The sequence below is a fragment of the Callorhinus ursinus genome, unplaced genomic scaffold (genome assembly GCF_003265705.2).
Source record: "Callorhinus ursinus isolate GAN/ISIS: 27379988/994484 unplaced genomic scaffold, GSC_fseal_2.0 scaffold28, whole genome shotgun sequence".
Classification (NCBI taxonomy): domain Eukaryota; kingdom Metazoa; phylum Chordata; class Mammalia; order Carnivora; family Otariidae; genus Callorhinus; species Callorhinus ursinus.
In genome coordinates this window covers 20554301-20575959 of record NW_027397090.1, presented here as the reverse complement: position 1 = coordinate 20575959, position 21659 = coordinate 20554301, and the positions used below count along the sequence as shown (strand labels likewise).

The 21659-nt window shown below is 51.3% G+C and overlaps 1 protein-coding gene across 1 annotated transcript in view; it reads left to right on the top strand.

The window, feature by feature from the left end:
- The window catches only part of FAM120A (family with sequence similarity 120 member A), a 90667-nt gene that overhangs the window by 24334 nt on the left and 44674 nt on the right, over window positions 1-21659 (top strand). The window contains exons 5-8 of the mRNA XM_025891779.2: window positions 6172-6300; window positions 6956-7052; window positions 18229-18326; window positions 18554-18834. Of these exons, the coding sequence (XP_025747564.2) occupies window positions 6172-6300; window positions 6956-7052; window positions 18229-18326; window positions 18554-18834 (605 nt within the window). The remainder of the gene's footprint in view (window positions 1-6171; window positions 6301-6955; window positions 7053-18228; window positions 18327-18553; window positions 18835-21659) is intronic.

The window sequence follows — 21659 nt, the reverse complement described above, 5'->3', positions numbered from 1 at the left end:
AGGAATACCAAAAGGAAAAGGAGCTCGCCATCTGCCATTGTTTCATAGAAAGGACATCTCAACCCTAGAAGAGGTGTCACTTAGAAGGTAGGAGACCGGAGTGTACTCTGTCTTGGGGTGGTGGCTGTGCTGCTCACCTGGGTGCTCCTACGAGCGAGCACCTTAGTGGGCCCCTCTGTCCCCTTGGGATGTCCAGAGTGCACTGCACAGTGGTGGTGTGAGGGTAAAACACAGCAGTGCTCCTCTGTGCGGCCCTCCGAGGGTCCCTCCTACGTCAGCAGTTTGTCTCCAACAAGAATGTGAGCCTCTGGCGTCCCGTGTTCATGCACGAGTGAAGGAGTGTTGGCAAAGTGACTTTCTGGTTTCCTTCCCTGACACTGCCAGGATTCAGATGTACGCCATCAAAGCTTATGGCTTTCCTAATGGTGATGGAGGGGTCAGGCTCTGCTTCAGCAGAGCTGTTGTATGGAACTTGTGTTTTGCTCACCCGTGTTGAAGCGAGCAGCCGGGAGGCCATGTGGGAGCAGCAGCACCAAGCCCCAGAATCCTGGTTTTGTGGTGTGTTTGTTCAGTTAGCAGGGAGTCCTGTAGGGATCCCTGTGGGTCTCAGAGCTCAGGCCAGATGCACTGACGACAGGCCTGACGGGGACTGAGTGGCCATGACAGCCACGCCGTCCTAGTCATTGACGTGAGAGTGGCGCGTGTTCCGGCTTGCTCATAGCCTCGCACTGAGCAGTTAGACGAGAGGATACAGGAGGGAACAGCCGTGCACTTGCAGAAACGTACATGAAGGACAGATAGCATTTATGCAAAGTTTGGACACAAGCTGGGAGAGATCGTGAACGGTTTTTTGTTCTTGTTTTTTTCACTTAGTCAAAATTTATTTCAGACTAACCAAAATAGCACTGTAGTCTTCTATGTAAAACTTCATATAAAACCTCTTGAAAAAGTTGATATTATTATTTGATCCATAACAGCATATTGTAAGATTTTCAAAAGCAAAATAAGATACCATTGAACTTTGACATACTTATGATGACATAATTAACAGAATTAAAATATAACTATAGTGTTTTTCAAACAAAACGGACATGAATCTGTTATACTTTGCATCTTATTTTTAACTTTGCTTCATTTTAAAGCATTTGGATTTCTAACATTTATATTTCCTGAGTATCTTTATAAAGAAACAAACTGTATTGTTTACCATGAACTAACATCCATAAAGTCAGACATGGTCTGGCTACATGCACCCGTCTTCCCTTCCAGTGTCAGCTTTATAAATGTTGCCCTGAAGTCAGCTGTGCAGCTCCTTTAGGCAGGTGGGGGCGTGGTGGACAGCAAGTCACACCCAGCAGCGGCCTCCCTGGGCCACATCCCCACATAGTTGCTGCTATAGGGGCCCCATTTGTGTCTTCCCATTTCCTGAACATCTGAGGATTTCAAATTCTTGTCAACACGAAGAACAAGACTTAAGTGGCCCCAAATCATCTGTTCTGTATGAAGAAAATGCACAGGAGAAAGATTAAGGGCAAGTGAAACTTCACCATGGGCTCCCTTCCCCAGCCTTCGAGCACCGCCGGGCCAACATCAAACTGCACGTGCACGCACATCTGAACGCAGTTTAATGGGCTTTTGACTGGTTCCCTTGGTGTGTGGGGCTAAATTTTCGTGTTAAGAAACTGGTGTATATAAATGTGTTCAGCTAAATTGTGTGTCAAAATGCTGATGCTCTTTTCCTAAAGACGCAACACATAAAATCTTACAAAAGTAAAGGGAGCGGGAGCCCCCTAGGTGGCTGCCTGGCTCAGTCGGTGAAGTGTCTGCCTTCGGCTCAGGTCATGATCACAGAGTCCTGGGTCAAGCCCCGCATTGGGCTCCTGCTCAGTAGAGGGTCTGCTTCTCCCTTCCCAGCTCCCTCTGCTTGTGCTCTCTGTCAAATAAGTAAATAAATCTTAAAAAAAAAAAAAAAAAAGAAAGCTTTAGAAGAGCCTTTGATACAATCTACATACTATCTGGGAGAGAATCTTGGATTTTAGTGGAATCTTGCTTCTATGGCATAATGGATTTAATTTAACATTTGAAGTATCATGTGGTAACTGCATGGTGCCATTTAAATTATTTGCAGAAAAGTCTTTGATTTTTGAAATGTAACCAAGATGAGGTGACAGAATCACCCAAGTAGTGGAATGCTAGAACCTGGCGGCTACAAGTTGATTCTATGGCAGGACCCTCATTATTTCCCCTTTAAGGGTGGGCAGAAATTATCTCGTTGCGGAGCCAGACGCTAACTCGTGTTGTGGCCCTTGAATTGCTAGCGAATGGATGGGAATGGGGGCCCTAAAGAGTGGGAGCCCATTGCTGCCTGTGGCGGCTGGTGCTGGCTCTCCTGGGGGCTGCGTGGCGAGGGCTTCCGTGGACCCGGTCGCTTCCCTGTGGAGTGGGTGCGTCCCGTGCTCACACCACTGAGTTCATGACACCAGCACTGAACCAGGGGTCAGAAGAAAATACAAGGTAGAGGTTGTCAAGAGAGGCAAATGGAACAGGATTATCACGGCTGGCAAAACGGGGTGCCTGCTGGCTTGCGGGTCTGAGAGGTCCCAGAGGGAAAGCCCAGGGGGTGCACGAAGGGCCAGCATGGAGGCTGCCTGGCTGAGTGCCTTCCGCACTCGCCACCTGTCCATGTCTGGCCGGAGACGGCAGCACGTGGTCTTCAGTAGGAAATGGGACCTTGGGGAAAGATGAGGCTCAGTGCAGATGGCCCCATCAGAGGTACGCCTGCCGCTCCGACCACGCAGGGTGTGTCTGCCACCAATGTCCTGTCGGCAAGCAAGGGGGCTGCACACTCTGGGAGGTCTTTGCCGGTTCCAAATTTCATCTTTTTGCTTGCAAAGCGAGTAACTAACAATTACTGCAATTGCTGCAAAGTGCTGTAAAAAGGCAGATGATCGTAAACGTTTGGTTTTTAATTAAACAGAATTTACTTTCTATCCTTGGAGACAAAAAATACATGTTCCCAACTTTAGATATATTGCAATTTATTTAAATTTTGTTTTTTTTCCCCTAATGTTAAGCTTTGGGCTAAAATAAAAGTGCAACTGCTCAAAGAAAAGAAAAAAGAAGTGGGACTTTGATAAAAATACCTTGGAGCCTCTCTCCAAGGAGCAGACACTTCATTTGTGTGGTTTGAGTGTTGATTTTGTTTTTATGAGTGGACAGGGGTGGATTACTATAAGTCTCCTGCAGTTGCTGCTGTGGTGGGGGGGCCACATTCTCCCCCAGAGCATCTTCAGGAGGTTTTAGCGCTTTTTGAGGGACAGCAGATCAGCGTTTTGCACCAGCTGAAAGTTGGCCGAGAAACACCTTCGTGTGGTGTGCATGTGCGGGTGTGTGTGGACGGAGAGCCATGAGCCGTGTGCCGTGTTCGAGGTGGCCGGGATCTTCAGGGACTGTTTCTTTGTCCGTTTGATTGGCGCTCTCAGCACCGTTTTCTAGCCCGTAGGAATGCGCAGTTCCTTCCCAGTGGGACATGGCAAGGTTTTTAAAGAAAGTACAAATTGGGGCGCCTGGGTGGCTCAATCGTTAAGCATCCTCCTTTGGCTCAGGTCATGATCCCGGGGTCCTGGGATCGAGCCCCGCATTGGACTCCCTGCTCCACGGGAAGCCTGCTTCTCCCTCTCCCACTCCCCCTGCTTGTGTTCCCTCTCTCGCTGTCTTGCTCTCTGTCAAATAAATGAATAAAAATCTTTAAAAAAAATCTTTAAAAGTTGTCGGCAATGTCAGAAGTTTAATAAATTGGTTGGTTATCTGCAAATATATCCTTACTTGAATATACCAGGAATCTTTCTCATAAAAGAAATTCTGTGGTAAATCATTTTGAAATGTGTATAATCTTTTGGCGAATGTTTTGAGGTTATAACAGTGCCATCTGAGTTGTAGAAATTACTTTGTGTGCTCTTTGTTCCTGAGTTAAAGCCTCTCTTGTGTGTGCCCCAAGCCGTGTGTGCGCTCGTGCTGTCCCCTGGGCCTGGCCGCTGCCACCGGGTGCGGCCCTGAGGTGGGTTTGGGAGGCTTGATTCTGAATGAAGCTGCAGGGCCAGGGGTGGCTGGTGTGAGGGAGTCAGGGCCATGGGGACTTCTGCACCACTCCGGGTGGAGGGGGGGGTGGGACTCAGGAGTCTTCACTGGTACCGTCAGCTGTTTCCTTCAGGGCTTGTTCAGCACAGCAGTTGTGGGGGCGGAGTGAAGCAAGGATGTCCACAGGAACAAAAGTGACAGGTGGTCCTTTTCACTCGAGGCGGGACAGACTGTGAGTGTCTCCCCGTCATCTGCAGAGTCCCAGTGATAGGGTGCACACCCCAGGAGAGGTAGCCTGTGCCACCGTTAGCTCTTCACCCCTGGGGGACAGCCCTTTCCAAATTTGTCTGTTTTTATATCCTGTAGGTTCCGTTCTCACCATGTTGTTACCGCTCTGTTCTGTATCTGAAATCCTTGTACAATAGCCAGCCCTGGCAGTATGGTATGAAAATCTCAAGGGCCCCGTAGGCTTTCAGGGTGCCAGGGACACACCTGGTCAGCCAGGTTCACACTGCTGAGGCTGGGAGTTGAGGCCCTGGGCCCTCGGGCACGGCTGTCCCTGGCCCTGTCCATGTTCCTTGAGGACAGTGCAGTGTTTCTGTTCTGACTCCTCCCTCCTGGGCTGCCACCAGTTGGCCCTGCTCCTGTCCGGCATGGGACCAGACACCCCAGAACGGGGAGCACAGGTGGGACTTGCATTCCTCCCAGACTGGCTGGCACGCGCTGTTCGCCATGCTTCGTCCCGTGGAACGTGTGTGCACCCGTGGGCTTTTGTCTTCATGGGGGGTTGGGTTTCTAGGACTGAGCTTGTGATGTGTGTGCATAGACGTGTGCGTGGCTCTTTAGAGGCCTTGCGATGGGGTGTCCCTTCATGAGCACTAATGACCGGCACATGGGGGCTGAGAACCTTGACTCGGACATGAGAAATGGTGCTTCAAGAAAACCTGTTGCTTCTGTGAGGAGAGAGTGAATGTAGTCTGCGCATCTGAAACTTTTCTTGATGGTGACTTAAAAGTGTAAATGTCTGTTTTCTGGTGGGTTCTTCCACGTCTTGTGCTCAGGCTCAGGTTTTCTGAGTTTTTTCTTTTGTTTCTCTCTGTGCATGTGTGTGCATGTCTTAAAACAACTCAGATTTATCATCTTACCGTTCTAAAGGCCACACTCCTTCTGGAAGCTCTGGAAGGGTGTTTCCTGCCTCTTCCAGGTTCAGGGGCCGCCACACTCCATAGTTTGGGGCCCTTCCTCACTCCTTGTCCCCGAAGCCAGCTCCCCTGTGGTGACACTGGGCCCACCTGCACAGCCCAGGATGGTGGGCAGGAGCGGACAGCTCTGGGGGCACAGGGCTTTTTGGGGTCTGTGCCCTGTTTTTTTATCTTTGTGATCTTTGTGGCTATATGGGAAATAAAGATTATTTCTTGCTATCATTTGACTTTTTTTGATTGCTAGAAACAAACTTAGTGCCTGATTCATTTTTGTTTCTAAGAAAAGGGTGAAACTATAGTTTTAGCTGAAATCATACCTTTTTTTTTGTGGTTTTTTAGTTTTTATTAAAGAGCATAAAACCTTTTAAAATAAAATCTGTTCACTTACCTTTTCGTGGAATGAGCTATTCTGGGACAATGAAATATTACGACACTTATTCCGTGTATCTCTCACAAGACATGACTGTCAGCGTCAGCAGTCGGGGACACATCTTTCTTCCCATTCAGAGCCGACTTGGCTTTCTTGGTGCTCTGGCGCCTAGACTGCGTTCACCCAGCACGGCCTCCTGTTGGCTGGCGTAGGAAGAACGGAAGTGTCTGCAGCCCACGGCTTCTCGCGCTATGTTCGCTGCTGTGGGGCACGGGGTTTTGAGCCCAGGATTGATGGTGAGCAGGTCGCAGATGTGTCAGAAGTAACGTAGGACTGCCAGGCGCTCCGTGACCTAGCTTGGTGGAAGTGGCTGAGTTGTACTTAATAGCTGAGGGGGGCTATGGCTTGAGCCTCAGCACCAGAGTCTTGGGGCCAGGACTCACTGAAGGGTCATGATGGGGCCTGCAGCTTCTGGGCCCTGCCCTTGGGACTCATGTACTGACCTGTGCACTTGTTTCTCAGGTCCGGGCCCACCAGCTAGTCCTGCCGCCATGTGATGTGGTGATCAAGGCTGTGGCCGACTACGTCCGCAACATCCAGGACCCGTCAGACTTGGATGCCGTAGCTAAAGATGTGTTCCAGCATTCTCAGGTACAGCGCAGGCTTGGCGCACTCTGCACAGTGGGGGCGGGTGTGGCAGGGCCCCTCACCTGGCTCCCGGCCTCCCCTGCGGCTACACTGGGAGGGCGCAAGGTAGACAGCTGGGAGGTTTGCTGCTCCTGCATTCTCCATCATGATTGATAACATTTCTCCTGAGAAGACAGATCTATCATGTGGGCCGAGTGGAATTGTGCACATGACTTGTCCCTCCCTTCAGGTGATGGTCAGGGATTTCTTCTTTTTTGGGGGAAGCAGGGAACGTGAGCGAGTCGGGGTTAATAGAGGACATGAGGTTGGTGTGATCTCCCATGTCTCTCTGGAAAGCTGAAACCATTGTCCTGCTTGCTGGAGACAGGACAGAAAACCTCCCCAGGCCGCACAGGGACGTGGCCCGGAGAAGCCCGGGACTCCTGAGGGCTGCATTGCAGACCCGGGTCTCCTGACGGGGTGCCAGTCTGTGTTACCCATGTCACTCTGAGAGGATTAGTGTCTGATTTGTTGCTTTTCCTGGAAGATTTTAATGTCACTTTAAACTCTTCTCTAACTTGAAAAGCTGTAGATGATACATGTGCTGAATTGTGAAAGTATGTTCATGCACAGGACCAGTGGCATGCAATTTACAAAGGTTTTCCTACGTTTATTCCAGTCTAGAACAGATGACAAAGTTATTCGATTTAAGAGAGCAATTGGATATTACTCAGCGACTAGTAAGCCTATGGCATTTCACCCAGCACATTACTTAGGTAAGTAAATCCAAGCCTCTGTGACGGACGCTGACCATGCAGTCACCAGAGAGGTTAAAACGTGGGCCCCGTAGTCTTGTAGTTTTATTCGTCTAGAGTGAGGTTTCCGCCACTGGCATGAGTGCATGGAGCTGCACCTCCTGGGCAGACTCCTCAGTGGCCCCTAAAGGTTGAGGAGCAGGACAGACAGACCTGGGAGTTGGGGGCGGGCCAGGAGGTGTCCACGGGGTGCTCTGCGGGGAGGCCTCTGGACCTGCAGATGCCTTCGTAAATCCACTTCAGAAAAGCAGATGGGTGTTTTCTCTTTTGCTGCCTCTTTTTTGGTTTTTGGTTTTTTGTTTGCAAAAGACCAAATTGAACTCAGAGATTTGAAATTGGGGAATAAAAGAAATTATAAGCTGTTTCCTGGTGGTGCTCTCATGGGAGGCTGTGAAGCCCTGAGTCTATGTGCCAGACTTCTCCCTGAGTCCGATTGCCTCTGTCTAGGTCTGGAGCCATGAAGCTCTGAGAGACTGTGCTGCCCACTGTTGTTTCTGTTGTGTTTGCTTCCATGTTCCTGGTGTGGTTTGAGAGCTCCTCTGTGTACTGGTTTCAGAAGATTAGTCCCAGGTTTGAAATGTCCCAGTCAGTTGTACCTTATGGGGTATGTTCATCAGCTCACTCAAGCGTAGAGCTGCAGTGTGCGTGTAGGGCCCCTAGGTCTGGAGGAGTGTGGCTGCCGGTGGTGGTCACTGTGGGGGCCCAGTGCCCAAGGAGGGCGGGGCTGCAGGCTGCTCTGCTGGCCTATCCGCTGGGACCCACGGTCAGGGCTTCTGTCGGTGGGGCTCATCCTCCTGCTGCTCTGGCCCCCTGCAGCCATTGTGCTGTTTAAACTACTTGGCACGCACAGTCCCAGCATGCTTGGGACGAACTCTCAGCTGTGCCCCTGCTTTCCCCACGGCTTGGTCCTGTGGCCTTGGCCCTGTGTTGTCCAGGCCCTGCTGGCTTCTGCCGGGGAAGTTCCATGCCGGCTCCCACCTCAGGGCCTCAGCGCCCTGCACTCAAGAGTGCGCCCTGACCTCCTGTGCCTGGGACACTCAAATTTCTGAGATCCCGGCTTCACTGTCACTTGTCTGAGGCCATCAGCCACCAGCCATCATGTCTCAGCACCTTGCTTTAATCCTCTGCACACTGCCTCCCACCCCTCCCCCAGTAATGTCAGGTCTGCAGCCAGGGCCACACTTGCCACCTTCACCCTCATGCCCCCCATGGGAAAGTATTTGAGTGACTCAATCCAGGAAAAGCTGTTGAACTGGAACAGCGAGAGGATCGTGATTTGGGGTCACTGTGCTGGACAGAGGGAGATGTGGCAGGCAGGTCATGTGGGTTGCTTTGTTCCTATGGCAGGGGCACCCAGTGGACACTGTTGAGACAGGTGACAGGCAAGGTCCGACACCAGGGATGGACATCCTGACCCCATGGTCTCCGGCCTCAGGCTTCCTGGTTCTGGAGATGGGTATATGTGACATGCTCTGTGGCCGCTTGTCACAGGGCAGACATTGTCTCTGTTCTCAGAGGGACAGTGGCTGGGAAAGGCAAGGAATGGTCTGCAGCCACAGAGCCTGGGGGGAGCTCCCAGAAGGGCATCTTTGCCTCTCATGTGTCTGAGAGGACACCTGGTCCTTGTGTGACAGGGTAGTTGAAACAGTCACTCTAGTGCACTAGGGACTAGAACATTTACTCAGGAGGAGGCAGGCAGGGAGGTCAGGGTGGAAAAGGGCATGAAGCAGCGTTTGGTGCTGGTCTGAGCTGCTCACAGGATTGACGATATGTTGAAGAGGCGAGATGGGCTTTAAATTCATGTTTAAATTTGAGCTGCCCTTTTTTTTTTTTTTTTTTAAAGATTTTATTTATTTGGGAGAGAGAGAGCAGGAGCAGGGGGAGTGGGAGAGGGAGAATCAGACTCCTCGCCGAGCAGGGAGCCCGATGGCAGGGCTCGATCCCAGGACCCTGAGATCATGACCTGAGCCAAAGGCAGTCGCTTCGCTGACTGAGCCACCCAGGCGCCCCTGAATTTGAGCTTCTTAAAAACTTACATGTTGTACAAAGTGCTCTCGTGTTTTTACGTTGTCAGACAATACGTGAGGGAAGTATTTTATGGATGAAGGTGATGCTCCTGGAATTTAGTTTCACTTCCTGTCCGTGGGTTTTGGGGAATGGTGGTGGGTTGGGGAAGAATATGTGGTGTTGGGGGAGGTATTTTTAATAGTTATATCACCCATGTGGGTGATAACTACTGTGTGTTGCGTTAAAGCCTTCTCCTCAGGGTCTCCTGGTGCTGCTGACAGTGGCGGAGACCCGAGCCGTGGGGCACAGAGTTTGGGGCAGCTGGAAGTGCAGGCCGGCAGCTGTGTGGCCTGGAATGTGGGCTGACTGGGGATGGAGGTTGGGGCAAGACTGGGAGGAAGGTGTATTTCAAGTCACAGATACACAATTTGGAGCCAGCAGAAGTGGATTCATGTAAAATCGTTTTTGTTGTTTCCCTGACAAGTATAAAGAAACAAAATAATGTGGAGTGGTGCCCGTCCCTCTTGCCTGAACGTGCTGTTAGGCTCCCGCTGTGGAGCTGAGTGAGAATGGAAAGCCTAGAAGGAGCAACGTGGGATTGGGGAGAGGCTTTCTTGGTATTCCATGTGAGAACCCAAGACATATTTCCCGTAAAAACATTTTTGCGAGCAGTAGGTAGGTCCTGAGTGGTCTTTTCTGACCTTGGTCCATTATGTTATTCTCTGGGAAGACGCATTCAGAACTTTGACAGCCGGTGTTGGAACATAACTTTATCATTCATTAGAACTTGTCTGTGTGAATCATCTTAGAAACTGAAGTATGTGTAGTTTTAAAGACATTTAAAACATTGTATTAGCCCCTTGGCGGCTATTGGGAGTAAAAATGGGGAGAGTTGACTCTAACCAGGGGTTTCTAAACCTGGCTGGAGTTGAGGTTCCAGGCCAGAACTGTTGCATCAGGATCTTCACTGGGCCTCCATGATCCAGGAACACCTTCCTGGCCTGGCTCTGGTCAGGGAGACCGGCACTGGGCAGGGCTGCTGTGTTGGTGCCTCTTCTGAGCCCATGGGCCTCTGCAGCACTGAGGAAGCCTCTGCTCCCCACACTGATGTAGAGGATGTAGAATTGACAGGAGGGCCTGCACACCCTGTTGTGCCCTGGTGCTGGGAGGCCTGGTCTGCACAGCGTGTGGTATTGTTCAGGGTGAAAAATGGGTTCCAGTCCGTACTGTCTTTGCATAGTGGACCCCCAGAAATGATCTGTTTTTAGATGGGTTAAAATCAGTTGCAGGTGAGATTAGTATTCATTTTGTAAACATTTATTGTGTCAGAAACAGCGTGTTGAGACCAGGGACCTGGAGATGGTTAAGATTTTGTGCTTTCTGTCCCAGCACATAATGCCTCCCATGACCACAGAGTCCTATCTGAATGTAGGTGCACATAAGAGCGGTCAGAATGGAAACTTGTCAGCAGTGTGTGGCTCCCGACTGCCGGAGGCCCACCTCAGGCCTGTGAACGGAGACGGGAGGCTTTGGCTCACCCTGGTGTTCTTGTAAAAAGGCTGCACAAGTGAAACCGAGGCCCACGGAATCTGAAGATGCACACGCTGTGTCTTCCTGGCCTCTTCAGTGAAAAGTAGCTGAGCTCCCACTGCACGCTTGTCAGAACGGCCAACATCCGGAACGCCGACGCCACCAGATGCTGACGAAGATGTGGCGCAGCGGGAGTGTGTGTTGCTGCAGCGGCGGCTGCGGAAGACAGTGTGACAGTGTCTCAGAAAACGCAACACACTCTTTCCATGTGGTCCAGCAGCCAGGCTTCTCCGTGTTTACCCCGAGGAATTGGAAACTTCTGTCCACACGGAACTTTGCACTTTATTCGTAATTGCTGAAACTTGGAAACATCCAAGACATCCTTCGGTGGGTGGTGGACAAATAAACTGTGGTCCATCCAGGCAATGACATATTATTCAGTGCTACCAAAAAATGGGTTATTAACTCACAAAGACCTTGAATACATTCACTGAGGGAAGCCACTCTTCCACGCTCCCTGCTGTATGATTCCAGCTGTATGACATTCTGGAAAAGGCACAGCCATGGAGCCGGTGGAAAGTCAGCGGAGGGATGAATGTAGGCAGAGCGTGGAGGATTTTGTGTGATGCTATAGTGGTGGATATGTGTCCTTAAAAATTCATCCAAACCCATAGCATGAGCAGCGAGCTGTGGGCTCTGGTTCATAATTGTCACGTATCAGAAATAGACCATCTGTTGAATACGTATCATATGAATGCAAGGGGTGTGTTTTCTGCTTAGGTTTTCTCTAGACCTAAAACTGCTCAGAAATATTAATTAAAAAGACCAAAAACTCCTTGATGTGTCTGGCCCATGCCAGCACTTGCTGGTTCTGGACAGTGTGGTAGAGCAGACGTGCCATCCTGGGCCTTGCACACGAGTGAGACGCGGACTCGTATGGCTCAGGTGCAGGCAGTTCCAGGAAGACCGGGAGACTAAGCTGGTACCGGTTAAGTCAGGGCTCGGTTCTGCTTGACTGAGTTAATGTTGAGCTGTGGCCTGAAGGTAGAGCAGGAGTTTAGTGAGGTGGCGATGGGGAGGAGGTCTGTTCCACACGGAGGAGACCCGAGGTGGTGGCGCTGGGCATGGAAGCAGTGGAAGGGAGTGGCTGGAGCCCAGGACGCAGGGAGCAGGCAGGGGTGCTGGTGTGGCTGTGGGCAGTGGCCACCGGCCAAACACAGCCTGAGGCTTCAGACTCTCTAGGGGCTGTGAAAGCTCATTGAAGGATTTATAGTGTTCACAGTTGTTACTTTGTACCTGTTGCACACCAGGTGTGTTTGGCACATGACCAATAGCCTGTGTGCAGTTAATGAAACCAGCCTCAGTGCGAAATGACCAGTAGCCCGTCTCCCCATCAGCTTCCCCTGCCCACTGCCTCCCTGAATTCTGTGTCAGTCGTCCCCTTTTCTTTATTTTGTCTGTACCCCAAGTGCTAAGTGGAGACGTGGAAGTAGGCGGGCTTCCCTGGGGGTTCTGTGGACAGAGTCGCTCGGGTCAGGGAGAGGAGGGGAAGCCAGGAGTGAGGCTGGGCTCGCAGGAGACAGCAGCGGTGTGGCAGGAACGTCTGTCGTCAAGAGGTGAGGAGGGGACTTCCGTGGCTCCCAGGTGTGTGTGGCTGCTTGGTCCTCAGCGAGGTGTAGGAAGTCCGAAGGGGAAACTGTTTTTAGTGCTGCAGCTGTTGCTGCCCCAATAGGCACGGAGCAGGGAGGGACAGGGGCTGTGGCAGCCTACCTCCGTGGCTTTCGTAAAGGATAGGGCTTGAAACGGGAGGGGATTGACTGGGCTTGCACCGTCCGAAGTGGGGGTCTGGTGGTGTGTGGCGCACGTGTGGGGACTTTGGCAGGGCAGTCAGAGAGAGAGAGCGTGGAGGGTTTCAGAACGTGCTGGGCCCTAGAACATGTAGGCCAGGGAGGAGCCTGCAGGACCAGGCCTGTGCCGGGGTTGCGTGGGGATGGGAGCTGCCCCCAGGAAGCCAGGACCAGACCGACCGCGGCCACAGGAAGGGGCCCCTGGGTGCCTGCGTCCTCACTGGTCCCCTTCTATCAGACCGGGTCACAGGAGAGCATACCTGACTGCTATCTCACCTGGAAGGAGTTCGGCCCTGTCATTGGCATTCTGGAGCCAGCTCTCGGGGCCCGGGCTCGGGAAGGTGCAGGTGTAACGCGAGGAGAGACGAGGACTGGTCCGTGGGCCCTGGTTCTGGGCTGTGGCTGTGCTGGCAGGCGTCCCTTTCTGGTGACTAAAGGGGAGCAGCTGTGGCCACACGGCCTGCATAGCTCGCATACAGCTCTGCCTCCCCACAGTGTGGCTCCCAGCCTGTCAGGGCACAGTCAGCAGATGTCACTCCAGAAATGGAGACACAGTCTGGGAGGAAGGACGCAGCTCCTGCAAGGCTGCTTCAGCCGATGAGGCAGGTCCATCTCCAGGAAAGCAGCGTTGTCCAGGCGGGAGCACACGGACGCGGCCTGCCCGGCCACTGCGGCTGAGGCCCATGGCGATCTTCGCCCTCCCCAGGTCTGCCCCGTCGTCCCAGCTGCCACCTTTGCTCATCGTCTGGGGTATTTCCAGTGTTTGGCTGTTAACAATGATAGCTTTTTATACTTTTGGTGTCACCAGATAGTCCCCGTTATACTGCTCCGCATGTTACTAGTAAGTCTTTGAAATTTGGCATTTAAAGTTTGTGTGGTGTTCAGCCTTACAGTTCTGCTTACTAAAGCCACCATTTCCATGGTTTCTGCTTAAGCTTTTTTATTGTGGAAAAACTTTAAGTATAACTCAGTACAGGGCAGTGTCACGAGCAGCGGTGTGCCCACAGAACAGGGTTAGCAAATGGTAATGTTTGCTTCACATCTTTCTTTCTTTAAAGAAATTCATTAGGCTTTTCTGAAGGTCCCATCTGTCCCCTCAAACAGGTTTCTTTGTTTTCTTACTGTGTATGTGTGGGATCATCAGGGGCTGTGTTGTGCATGTCATTCTGCCCTTGCTGGTTTTGGAGATGTGTCTGTGTGTCCGTCTGTTCCCATTTTTACCTCAAGCTGGAGCACATGGTACTGAGTCAGGCCCCAGGGTCTAAGTTGACTCTGCCAGAGAGAAGCCGTAGCACACTCTCGCGTGGAGCAGAACGCCTCATCTCCCTCCCTTTCGATTCCTGAGCATCATCCTCAGGCTTGACATCTGTTCCCATGACCTTTCATTAAGATTTTTGTGAGTTTATTTTAGTCCATGTACTATGAAGTGATACAGTCTGTCTGGTCTCATGGCTTTTTGAAAGGTCGCTTTTTAAAAAACACCTGAACAGTCAGTCATTTTGGGGTAACTTGGCAGCCATTTGACAAGGTGTCTTTGCAGGATGACCAGCTCATCGTCGGGTCTCTTGGCGGCTTCTCAGGGCGTGGTGACAAAAGGGCACGGCCACTTCAGTTGGCAGGGACTCTCCCTGCAGGTTGTGCATTTCTGAAATCCACAGTGGACAGAGACTGATTTGTTGTGTTGGGCTCACAAAGCCACGTGGGCAGCCACGTGAGGCATTGGTGCTCCTTCCTGCTCCCCATCTCTGCCGGCCCATGTGCATGGCATCCTTTGCTGTGGGACTCCGCCGGTCTGGCTCAGCGTGAGTGAGCTGGGAGCTTGACAGATTTGGATACAACTTGGGCGCATCTGTCACTCATCAGCTTCTGCTCTTGAAGACTCGGGCGCTATGTGGGCTTGGGTGATGCTGCACCATGAGGTCCACGTGTGCTGTCCAGTCTCTGTGGTGGTAGAGGTGCTGGGGGAGCAGCCTGCTGGCACCCAGCCATGGGCTGCTCTGTGCCCACAGTCCCACAACCAGGAAGGCTGCCCTCGTCATGGTGAACTGCTCCAGTTCCCAGAGTTCTTACTCCTGCTGGCCTGAGTGTGCTTCCCCAGGGTCCGTAGTTCTGTCAGGTGCTTACTTGCTTGTTTCTCAGCCCTGCACTCAGCCTGCCTATGCTTCTCTGCAGATGGCGGCCTCTGGCTCCTCTTGGGGGGCCTGGCTGTGTGGGTGTGCCAGCTCTGAGCCCCCGGGAGCTGGTGCTCCTGGAAAGCGACCGGGTTCAGCCCCTCAAAGCTGGCTGACTTCCTCTTTTCCTGCCTCTGCCTTCACCATCTTTGGCCTGTGGCCTGCCTTCGGAAGCTACTCATCTGGAAGACGATGGAAGCAAGTTACACAAAATTCTCCATGTGGCTTTGTGTCTTCACTTCTGTACAAAATCAGTGCTGAGTAAATACATCTATTTCAATATGGTTAATGTTAGAAAATTTGACCTTTTTTATAGGTGTTGAAAACGAGTATTGGTGGTAGGGAACATATTGATTTATTCTTTGAATCTGAATTTTCAAAGCTATGTTTTTTGTACAACACTTGAAAATCATGCATCCATTTGCATTAGAGAATTTTAAGAGTTCGTGATTTTGGTACTCATTTGTTTGGTTGGCCTAACATCTCTGCAGCGACATGCCTGGTGGTAGATGAGTGTGCTAGGTGGGCTGGGGCGTGGGTAGGCCGACTGGTTCTCAGCAGAGCTTCTTGGTCAACACCATTCTTGCTTAAGATGTGTTTTATCTTACTTCAGGGAATGGCTGAGCAGCTCCCCGGGGGCGCAGCGGGTAACTGAGGCAGTGGGTGCTGGATGGTGTCTCGCCTATAGCACTGCTAACTTAGTGTAGCTGTCAGGCTGCCATGCGTGTGCTTTTCTCATCATTCACAAAGAAGTCTGAAAAATTTTTTAATTGTGAAAATATTTTTCATTAAGTAATTAAACACTGTTTCCACTTGTCTGTCTCCGTCTGCATAGTCTGCTGACAACAGCCCTTCTCTCAGTAGAGTGTCTGTGAATGGAGGAGAGTGACAGGTTGGCGGTGTTAACTTCCACACGCAAGCCAGGGTCAGTCCCAAGAAAGACAGCCTTGTCACATCCCACAGTGCTCTGCTTATTGGCTCGAGGGCAGTGACAACCAGAACTTGAGCGCAGGGAGGTGCGCTGCATCCAGAGGCAGGCCTGGCTCACTGAGCCGTCCTCCAGCCTTCACGGAAGGGCAGACAGATTAATTCACTTACTGGACTAGGTTCTGATATATTAGTAACTAGCTTTGTAGGTTCTCAAAGGTGAGGTCGGTGATTACAATGTGATTTTAGAAAATGTTCTTACTTTGGAAATCTTTGCTTTTAAGTTATAGTTTATTTTTGTTTTTAAAGAAGCTTGTGTGCTTTTCAGGAACTTTGTAGCAAATAATGGCACAAAATAGAAACAAAAGGATCCCCTTCCCTGGAATGGGATCCCTAAGTGGCATGGCTGACATTCCGTGTGGTCACTCAGAAGTTCCATGGGGCGAGTCAGCCACAAGAGGTTGTAAACTGCGCTTCTCACCAGTACGCAAATTTCCTTTAGCCTCATGAATAATTGTGAAAAACATTCACTATCAAATCCCAAATAAAGTTGAAAGACTTGCTATTCCCTTATTTGAGGATACCTGAAAATATTTAAATATCAGGAGGAAATGGTAACATTTAAAAAAAAAATCATGTACATTCAAATACTTACAAATCAGTTTTCACACCCACAATTATCCTCAGAAGTTAGAGCTTGAATGGAGTTCATAGTGTTCTGGACACGATTCAGAATCTCCTGAGAAGGAACTTAACCAGTTACAGCATCTTACGTCTCAGACTCAGAGGTTCCGATCTCCTGGGTCTGAACTGTTTGATCAGGAATGTTTCTCTCTGTGTTTGCATGTGTACACGTGTGTGTATGTATGTGGGGTGTGTTTATGTGTGTGTGTGGTGAACGTGTGTGCGTGTATATTTGGGGTGAATGCACATATGTGTGCAGTACATGTGCACATGTATGGGTATGTGGGTGAGTGCATGTATGCGGTGAACATGTGCACGTGGGGGGTGAGAACGTGTTCGTGTGAATGTGTGCATGTGTGTCATGAATGCATACCTGTGGTGAACATGCATGTGCGGCTGTGTGTACATGTATGTAGGGTGAGTGCATGCACATGCATGTGGTGAATGAGCATGTGTGTCTCGGGTGAGTATGGTGAATGTAGTGAACATGTGTGTGTACGCACATGTATGTGTGGTCATGTGCATGCATGTGCGGGTGAGTGTATGTTTTGTGTGCGGTGAGCATGTGAGTGCGTGTGCACGTGTGCCAGTGTCATCATTCCCAGTTACTCGTCCCACAGTTGTGGAAGTCGTGTCTCCAGCTCCTCTCAGTGCAGGCCGTGTGCCAGGCATTGGAGACGGGCTCCTGTGGCGGGCTATGGCTTCCAGGCGCGTGGGTCCTTGGGTGGGGAGAAGTGAGCCGCTGCCCCTCCCTCCTGGCTCCACCAGGACTGGGTGGCTCGGGAAGCTCAGCTTACGTACCAGTGGGAATTTTCTTTCAGAGAATGAGAGGGAGGGTTTGGGCTTGGGGGTGCCTTATTACTATTTTTATTTAAATGTGTTTATCTTGGCAAGTATTGGGCTCCTTGTTTGGCCTTGAGTCACCCAGATTCTGAAGTTAGAGGAACATCTTTCCTGGTAAAGGATGTTGGCGTTCAGGGGTCTCTAGGCTTGGTTTTGTTCAGTTTCTAAAAGAAGCCTAAGGAGGAGATCGTGTAGCTCTGCGGCCCCCGTGCCTGCTGTCTGTTCCCACCATCTGGGTCGTGGGAACATTTGGGGCTCAGGTGCCCCAGGCCCGGCCTTGTGGCCTCACCTCACAGGTACCCCATACCTGACTGTTCAGTGGGGGAGCAAAGCCACAAAGGGTCTCCTGTTTTTATTGCATTAGTAACTAGTTTGTGGTATTTGGAGGTATTCTAATACTGAGGCCACAGTCCTCATCACCATGTGTTATTCACCACATGTTGTGCCAGGTGGGCGTTCGGGTCCGTGGGCTGAGCTGATGGCTCTGCGTCCTGTCTTAGCACTTCGCCTGGTCTTGATGTGTGTCCACAGCCGCTTCTGCACGCGCTTCTGTCCCGGCTGCGCCGGTTCCCGTCAGCACGGGGTAGCCGAGCGAGTATGGCATCCATCAGAGCAGGTTTAGAGAGTCATGTTCTAAGAGCACAGAATGCCAGGTTACTGGCCCCATAAACACACATTGGTATGTGCAGCGCCATTGTGGTTCTGCTTAGCAGTGGGAAACAGAGGTACCGGTAGCAACTTCCACACGTCACTGTTTCTATTTAATAGCCAAGAACTGAATTTTAGTATCAACAGGCAGATTCCGTTGCCTCACTTACATGAGGGGAAGTATCTGTCCCTGCTTTGTCCCTTCAGCGCCTGCAGTCTTAGGGCTTTGAGAGGCCAGCAGGGGCAGAGAGAGGGTGGCCCAAACACCTGTAAGTTAAAATCCTAGGCCCAGTCTCCAAGTTGATCACCATAAAATGAAGTATTTTTTCATGTGAAACATGAATTTCTGAAGGTGGGGATCGGTGGTGTATTGTCACCTGAGGGGGCAGGGCAGGGGGGGACATGTGCTGGCCACTGTGATGTCTGGGGCATGTCCTCTGCTAACCCGTGTACCGCTGTCTTTCCTTGTCAATGAAACAGCCAGACCAAATCCGTTTGGAATGCCTGGGATCGTGCCACCGTACGTCCCCCCCCAGATGCTCAACATTCCGCAGACCCCTCTGCAAGCAAAGCCTGTGGTAAGACCCTCCTCCCCCTCCTGCAGCTGGTCAGCCTGCCTTGGGGGGTTGCTGCACACGCATCAGATTTTAGCAAAAGCTAAAATAACTTCTTAGGCTGTTGAGCTGATACGTGAAGCAAGTGCCAGTGTTTCTTGAGTTAAGACGTAGCCAGGACCAGGAAGTGCTGATGGGAGCCGGGTGCTGCGGGCCTCGAGTGCACGCATGACCTCTGCCCTCTGTTTCAGGCTCCACAGGTGCCCAGCCCAAGTGCTGCAGGCCAGGGTCCACACCCGTACAGCCTTGCTGAGCCGGCCCTTGCTTTGGAAACTAGTGGAAAGAGTCTGACTGAGCACAGCACCTACAGCAACATTCCTCACGAAGGAAAGCATACCCCGCTGTATGAACGGTCGTCCCCGATTCACCCAGCTCCGGGCGGCAGCCCCAACCACGTGGACTCAGCGTACTTTCCAGGGTCTTCTACGCCGTCGTCTTCCGACAACGATGAAGGTGGTGGAGCAGCTGCAAAGTGAGTGGGTGCGGTATAGCCGGTGCTTCCCGGACTTGTATCGGCTGCGTGAGGCCCATCACGTAGCTTGGTCTCCTGGGAAGCCACCTTCCATCCTCTGGCGGCCGAGAGGTGTGTGCAGAGAGAGCTGTCATTTGTGGTAGGAAGGGGACATCACTGCGCACAGACTCGGGCTTCTTGGAGATGAGGAGCAGAGGTGAGATGCCTCCTCAGGGCTTCCCGGACTGAAAATCTGCACTGTTCCAGCCTCACGTGGTCTTGGGCCACTCCTCTGCTGGGGTGGAGTTTTGGGAAAATTGGTTTGTGTGACCCTTAGACATGGGGAAGTTATCTGGTCAAGTGCTGCTGACCCTTACTCTCCCCTGGGCTGTGAGACCCCAGTCCCACCCCCAGAAAGCATTTTAAGTTAAACACCGGTGGCTTTCAGTCTTGGCTCCTGGATCGAGGGGAACTCTGAATCTCCTCTCCTGAACTGAATCTAGCAACTCACTTCTCAGCTCAGCAGCTTGTAGACCGTTCCTGAAATCACACTGTTTATCTGACCGGAAACAGAGAAAGCTGCAATCCGGGTTGGAACTTGGAGAGGAGTATTTTTTGTTTTTAAAGATTTTATTTATTTATTTGACAGAGAGAGACACAGCCAGAGAGGGAACACAAGCACACAAGCAGGGGGAGTGGGAGAGGGAGAAGCAGACTTCCCGCCCAGCAGGGAGCCCGATGTGGGACTCGATCCCAGGACCCTGGGATCATGACCTGAGCCGAAGGCAGACGCTTAACGACTGAGCCACCCAGGCGCCCTGGAGAGGAGTATTTTAAATGTGTGTCCCTGAGTAAATGAATTTTCAAATATGTAGTTTGTTAGAATCTGATCAAGAAAGTCTTAAATACACTGTCTTGCTCCTCCTGTCAAATACCGTTGTTTTAAGAAATCTGATTCACAAATGGGAAGAAATGGGGAAAAGCAAGGGCCTACCATACTGCTGTGTCTGCTCTTCCTCGTTGCTCTCTGGCTCGTGGCTGGATGGCCAGGGCCCCTTGGCGCTCCATCGATGGAGATGGTTTCTCGTCTTCTGTGAATGCTCGGTGGGCGTAGAGCCTGAGGCCGGACGTCCCCTCTCCTCCTCTGTGGAGTGGGCATGAGTGTCCGCTTACCTTGGGCGGCAGCTACAGAGGGCTTCACTGCCATGCATGGCTGTGTGCTCCACGGAGTAATGGAGCATAACTCTGTATGTAAACGATTATCATGGTATTGCAATTCTGCAATCCCAAGGTTGTACCTTTGCATTTACACTTCTGAGTTAACCTTCTGGAAAGGGAGTATAGTGAAGATGTACTGAGTGTGACTCTCTGGGCCGGGGTCCAGGCTCATGTGCAAACGCGAACAGCTGGTCATGTCCCAGAAGCTCTTCCCCTCTGGAATTCGAAGGCACTGAGTATTCTCTGTTGAAAATCACTTCGCGCCAACACGCTGAAGATGTCTGTGTGGCACATGTTTGGTCTAGTGAGAGACACTTTTCCTAGACAGCTGGGAGCAAGGCCCAAAGCAGGAAGGGGGTGTGCCATGTGCCTGGGCCCTGAGCTGCCTGCAGGGGTCCCCCACCTAGCTTGGCCAGCCACCCTGTGGGGGTGGTAATTGCTGGAGGGCCCCTTGCTTCTCTTATGTGCCCTCAGCTCTGCCCTGTTCCCAAAGGCTCAGACCTCGTTGCCTCTCTGGCTCTGCCCTGCCTTGGTGCTTTCACGGTGCTCTCTGGAGGAGCTGTTGGAAGGTGGGCTCGCATGTGGGGTGATGTGAAGTGTGGTGAAGCCTCAAATCCAGACATTGGGTAGCCTTGTGGGCCTATCAACACTTTAGTGTCCTTGAATCCCCATTGATCGTGATCAGCAGAAATGTTAAAATAGAGAGGAGGGCGGGAAGGGAGAGACTCTGGGGCCATACGCCAGGCAGAGCAGGACTTGGGGCCTGCTGAGTGTGCCGTGTGTGTATACTTGCTGTGCGCAGGACAGGGTGTCACCCTACTGGCTCAGAAACTCAGCTGGAGCAGGAAGTTGTGACCTGCTTTACCTTTGGTTTGGATCTGAGTGGGGAGCTCTGGACCTGCAGCTGCCCTCAGGATGGTTTTGGGGGAAGGAAGTGCATTTAGCCAGGCACCACCCAAGCTCTTGCTGTGCTCTGTGAGCATGGTGGCAGGTAGCACAGGCCAGGCGCGGTGTCAGGCTGGCGTGGCCTGTGTTGGTGGCATGTTTTTAAAGGATGGTGCTGATAGGTGACAGGACCATTACTGAATGAAAGTGAATTGACCTCTCCTCTCCCTCAAAGCATCCTACAAATGACAAAGACAAGTATTTTAAGTAGCAAAGAACATAAACATGCAGTTCACAGAAGAAACACAGATGGTCAGGAAGCATAAAAGGATGTTCACTCTCCCTTTAAAAAAAAAAAAGGAATGTTAAAACATAATAAAGTACATTTTTGTGAAACATAAAATTGTCAAACACATACTTTTAAAGATAAAGTTCAGTAGATGCAAGATTTTGGCTCTCCTGGCGTATTCCCTGCACTGAGGTGAACGTGAGTTGTGTTCTGTGCCCTAAATGTGGACAGCAGGGAAAGTGGGGGACCTACGAGCGTGTGCTCACGGTAGAGGGAGTCTCGGGAGTCCGGAGGCAGGAATTTGCCTCCTGCCTGCCACTCAAGTTCATGTGTGTGATGCCAGGCATGCTTGGTGTGTGTGTGTGTGAGTGTGTATGTGTGTGAGTGTGAGAGAGAGATGCCGGGCATGCTCGGGGTGTGTGTGTGTGTGTGTGTGTGTGTGTGTGTGTGTGTG